A 5471-nucleotide genomic window follows, 5' to 3' on the forward strand; every position below is an offset into this window, starting at 1 on the left:
TGAGGTGGCACCGGGGCTTCTCTCCCCACGTACTCCTGTGACTTTGGACAGGATGCGACTCTGGGTAGCTCTGACCTCTGCTTTCCAGGTTCCTCTCCTGTGTTCTGAATCCGGGCGTGACCTGGGCTCAAACTGAGCGCTGACACCATGTACCCAAGGTAGGGTCACTGCTCAGAGGGCTCCCCAGAACCATGCTGTGCTTGCAGGATAGGGGGAAACCTCTCTGCAGTCCTGTGGTTGCAGAGACACTTGGAGAAATTTCTTCTCTTGGAACCAGCAGAGCTGAGCTGCCAGCTGTCCTGTCCTCATGGCGTCTAGCTTCCTTCTGCCCTGAGGGACTGCAAAAGGAGCGGGAGGGGGCTTGCAGGCACTGAAGAACGGAGGGTGGTGACTCAAGGGGCTTCTGTGAAAGTGCCTTAACGGGTCCTGGTGTAGAACAGGCAGCAATGCAGAACATTTTCCCTCATTCCTTCCTGTCAGTGAGCAAACCTAGACCCAGACTGGTCTTCAGGACACTCATTGTCACAGGCTAGGCTCACTTTTTCATAGACTAAGGACCAGGGTAGGATCAGGGAAATTCAACAGGCACTAAAATTATTATTGAGCTGCCAGAGAGCAGCGGTCAGAGGCCCCAGGTCTGTGTGGCATCCAGACAGCCCTTTGTGCCCTTCTAGACAGCCCCCTCCTTGGGCTCAGGGACCTGTCTGGATGCTGAGCTCCCAGGAGGTCTGAGGGGTGTGACCTCCCTTCCTCCCAGCCTCTCCCCCCTCCCACCATCCTGGCCCAGCCCAGGGCTGCTATAAAGCTGGCCCAGCCTGGCTCTCAGCACACCCCACTGCTGGGACCCTCCTGGAGCCTCCTCCGGAGACACGTCCACTCCGCCCCTCCTTCTCCCCAGCAGTGCCATGCGGCCCCTGTGGCTCTGCTGGGCCCTCTGGGCGCTGCCCCTGGCTGGCCCCGGGGCGGCCCTGACCGAGGAGTGGATCCTGGACAGCCTGCTGCAGCAGCTGCACCTCAGCGAGGTCCCCATCGTGGACAAGGCCGCCGTGGAGGGGCTGGTCATCCCCGCCCACGTGAGGACCCAGTACGTGGCCCTGCTGCAGCGCGGCCACGGGGCGCGCTCCCGGGGGAAGAGGTTCAGCCAGAACTTCCGAGGTGAGGCCCGCCCTCCTGCTGCAGCCTGGTCCTCGTGGTGGTGAGGACTGGGGGGTGTCTGGGGTGCAGGGTCCACGGGGCAGTGAGGGGGGACCATGGCCTGTGAGGACGGCGGGCCTGGGCCCCTGATCTCTGCACTGAGGACCCCGCCTCTCGGGGCCAGGAGGAGATGGGCTGGCCTGGACCAGCTGACAAAGCCAAGGCATCAGGGAAGATAAGGATGGAGAAGAGCAAGCAGAGCCAATGGGAGAGGGTGGGTGTGGCAAGAACCCTGGCTGGGAAGCCTCAGGGAGCTGCGGTAGAGTCAGGGCTTCTCAGGTTCCCTTTTCACTCTGATACTAGTAGCCTGACCTTGAGCAAACAGCTTTACAATCACAGTTTTCTTTTCTGTTTGCTCCTCTGGAACACTGATGTGACTATCTGCCCCATCTTGCAGCAATGTGAATATTAAAGTGGAGGGAAATATTATTGTGGAGGGAAAGGTGTAGGAACAACACAAGTGTGATGGGGAGATACTCAGTTGTCAGGGAAGCTGGCCTCCTGAGTCCTACTCAGCCTCTTACCTCCCTGGGCCTGGACTCACTTCTTCAGTGCCTAGAGCTACACCCAAGGCCAGGTGCCCCCAGGTGAGGAGTCTGGTCTTCAGCATCTCAGCTGAGGCAGCCTGGTCAGCCCCGCCAGCCTTCCCGCTGGGCCGAGGTTGTTAAAAACAAGACGGATTTTCAGGTAATTAGCCTTTGCCCATGGGGACAGAGCAGGGGGCTGGTCTCTCCCAGCCTGACCACCACCTCAGTGGCCCCGCACCCTCAGAGCTCGCCTGGTGCTCGGAGGGGCCCCGCTGACTCCGCTCCTGTCCCCAGAGGTGGTCGGCAGGTTCCTGGCATCCGAGGCGTCCTCACACTTGCTGGTGTTCGACATGGAGCAGCGGCTGCCGCCCCGCAGCGAGCTGGTGCAGGCCGTGCTGCGCCTCTTCCAGGAGCCGGTCCCCAGGGCCGCGCTCCGCAGACACGAGCGCCTCTTCCCGCGCAGCGACCGCGCCCGGGTCACCGTCCAGTGGCTGCACGTCCGCGACGACGGCTCCAACCGCACCGCCCTCATCGACTCCAGGTGCGGAGGTCGCGGCTGCGGTGTGGGGCTGGCGGGGAGGGAAGGAGGGCTGGGCCCGGGCGGGAGGAGGGGCGGCTCGGTCCCGGCGGGGACACGCGGGAGCGGGTGGGAGAGGTGCCGCCCCCGGGGCCACGCCGGGCAGTCCCAGGCCCCACGCCTGAGCGCGGGCCTGTGTCTCCCTGCGTGCGGTGTCGCAGGCTGGTGTCCATCCACGAGAGCGGCTGGAAGGCCCTGGACGTGACCGAGGCGGTGAACTTCTGGCAGCAGCTGCGCAGCCCCCGGCAGCCGCTGCTCCTGCAGGTGTTGGTGCAGCGGGAGCACCTGGGCCCGCTGGCCTCCAGCGCCCACAGGCTGGTGCGCTTCGCCCCCCAGGGGCCGTCGAGCGGCCGGCAGGGGGAGCCCCAGCTGGAGCTGCGCACCCTGGACCTCAGGGACTACGGGTAGGCCCGGGGGCAGGCTGCGGGTGGACTGGGTGGTCCAGGACCCTCGGTGGGCGGGCCCGGCTGGGGAGCAGAGGCCGATAGCCCCAGGACGCAACTGATTCCGCACCCTATGTCAGAGTTTCTAATGGCAGACATTTTTATTATTTAAACATTTTTTTGAAAATACCTTCAGATATTTTCAATGGGTTTTATGTTGTCATTGTTCCATATTCATTATTGTAATCATCTATTTTCACTCTACCCTTTTCTCCAATTAATTCTTTGAAAGATTAAAGGCCATTAGTGGTTACTAAGGGCTTCCCTGGTGGCTCAGATGGTAAAGAATCTACCTGCAATGCGGGAGACCTGGGTTCGATCCCTGGGTTGGGAGAATCCTCTGGAGGAGGGCATGGCGACCCACTCCAGTATTCTTGCCTGGAGAATCCCCAAGAACAGAGGATCCTGGCAGGCTACAGTCCGTGGGGTCACAAAGAGTCAGACACGACTGAGTGGCTAAGCACAGCACAAGGTTGAAAAGCTTTCCTGAATTCTTTCCTCATGGGACAAATTAGTTATTTGGAGTAGATGAGGCTTTGGAGTGGACCTTGCTGGGCAGTAGAGTGGTTAATAACAGGTCTTTGCAATCATACAGCCTAGGTTCATTTAACTCTGCTTTCTAATGGCTGCAGAGCCTCTGGCATGTCAGTTAACATTTTTGGTCTCTGTGTCCTCAGGTGTAACAGGGATGATGCTGAAAGTACCTAGTTCAGTGCCTGGCATAATAGACCATTATAAAACAGTAACCAATTTATGACTTATGTTTCAGATATGTTTATTCATTCAGCACTTGTCACAAATATTCAGTTTTTAAATTTTAATTAATTAATTTTTGGCTGTGCTGGGTCTTCGTTGCTGTGCGGGCTTTCTCTAATTGCAGTGAGTGGTGGCTACTCTCTGGCTGTAGTGTGCAGGCTCCTTGTTGTGGTGGCTTCTCTCATTACAGAGCACAGGCTCTAGGCACGCAGCATTCTGTAGTTGTGGCCCATGGGTTTAGTTGCTCCCAGGCATGTGGAATCTTCCCAGACCAGGGATCGAATCCACGTCCCCTGCATTGGCAGGGGGATTCTTAACCACTGAACCACCAGGGAAGTCCTCCAGTTCTTTTGTAGTGAGAGATGGATCCTAATTCTCCCTCCAGATGCCTCCCTAGGACCTGCTCTTGGCCCCCTGACGCCTGCTTTCCCAGCTGACCTCTGACTCTGCTTCTCTTTGCCACGCCCCCCCAGAGCTCAAGGAAACTGTGATCCTAAGGCACCGGTGACTGAGGGCACCCGCTGCTGCCGCCAAGAGACGTACATTGACCTGCGGGGGATGAGGTGGGCTGAGAATTGGGTCCTGGAGCCCCCAGGCTTCCTGACCTATGAGTGTGTGGGCACCTGCCAGCAGCCCCCAGAGTCCCTGACCTTCAAGTGGCCTTTTCTGGGGCCTCGACAGTGCATCGCCTTGGAGACAACCTCGCTGCCCATGATTGTCAGCATCCAGGAGGGAGGCCGACTCCAGCCCCAGGTGGTCAGTCTGCCCAACATGAGGGTGCAGACGTGCAGCTGTGCTTCAGATGGGGCGCTTGTGCCAAGGAAGCTGGAGCCGTAGGTGTGGAGTGTAGCATGAAGGCCTCTGACTAGGCACGTGCACAAAGCAGGTCTTAACATAGGTCTTAATTTTCTACTTAGCAAGTGAGCCCTGCATCAATCACTCAAATGCACCTCTTGTAACTTTCTTGTGTGTTCTTCCGTTTCTTGCCCTCCTGTCCATCACCCGCCCTGAGCACTTACATGAGTAACTAATGCAACCCGGGTGGCAGAGCTGTAGAAGGAAATTTCAGCCAACTTGTATAAAGGATACAGCTGAGCATGGACAGACTGTCAGCTCCGAGTTTCTGTTCTCTAGCAAATTCTCAACTGAATATGGGACAACACACCCTATAATGAGAACTGGGAAAATCGACTGACTTACTCTATCAGGTGATGAATTAAAACCAAACCAAACAAAAAATCCCTCTGTTTCCCCAAGGCAGGGAGAAAATCTAAAAAGAATCCGAATTCACCAAAATGTTGACCTATTCTGGGCTTTTGTAAATATACTTAGGTCCCCATTCCCCTGAGAGAGTGCTAGAAGGGAGGATGAAGGGATTTAGCCTAAGGGCAGTGGACGGGGAATTAGGACACCTGATTTCTGGATCTAATAGGGCCGTAAACTGTGACCTTGGGGCACCATTTCCTTTTAAAAAGGAGGATTTGAGATTTGGCTCTAGGAGTTCATCACCCTGGGGATCGGACAACCCTACCCTCACCCACTCCTCTGCCTCTCTGGAGACAGCATTGCCTGTGCTAAAATATTTAGGTTATTTCCTCCACTGTTTTAGAAAACTTTTCACCAGAACTCACATGTATTTACATGGTTTTCTGAAACTTAGCAAAAAGAAAACAATTGCATGTAGCTAATCTGCCGAAATAAAATAGAAGTGATGTTTCACTTTGTGTCTATTTAATTTCTTTAAAAAATTTTTTATTTATTTGACTGCATCAGGTCTTAGTTGCAGCATGCAGGATCTTTCATTGTGGCATGTGGGCTCCAGAGTGCACAGCTCAGTAGTTGCCATGCAAGGGCCTAGTGGGATCTTAGTTCCCCAGCCAGGGATCAAACCTGCATCCCCTGCATTGGAAGGCAGCTTCTTAACCACTGGACCACCAGGGAAGTCCCTGTATTTATTTTCTAGTGTTCTTTACA

At 55.8% G+C, this 5471-nt stretch overlaps 1 protein-coding gene across 2 annotated transcripts; it reads left to right on the forward strand.

The window, feature by feature from the left end:
• Nucleotides 1-877: 877 nt before the first annotated feature.
• On the forward strand, nucleotides 878-5180 carry LOC120880341 (left-right determination factor 2-like). Of its 2 annotated transcripts, XM_040263663.1 has the most exons (5): nucleotides 878-1155; nucleotides 2016-2046; nucleotides 2146-2262; nucleotides 2460-2702; nucleotides 3971-5180. In XM_040263663.1, exons 1-5 carry the CDS (start codon nucleotides 906-908, stop codon nucleotides 4332-4334), a joined length of 1005 nt encoding a protein of 334 aa, XP_040119597.1. In that variant the 5' UTR covers nucleotides 878-905; the 3' UTR covers nucleotides 4335-5180. The 2 variants fall into 2 exon arrangements, with proteins under 2 accessions (XP_040119597.1, XP_040119596.1); XM_040263662.1 differs by having other exon boundaries at nucleotides 2016-2262.
• The last annotated feature ends 291 nt before the right edge of the window (nucleotides 5181-5471 follow it).

This window comes from Oryx dammah, unplaced genomic scaffold, assembly GCF_014754425.2.
Source record: "Oryx dammah isolate SB20612 unplaced genomic scaffold, SCBI_Odam_1.1 HiC_scaffold_21, whole genome shotgun sequence".
NCBI lineage: Eukaryota > Metazoa > Chordata > Mammalia > Artiodactyla > Bovidae > Oryx > Oryx dammah.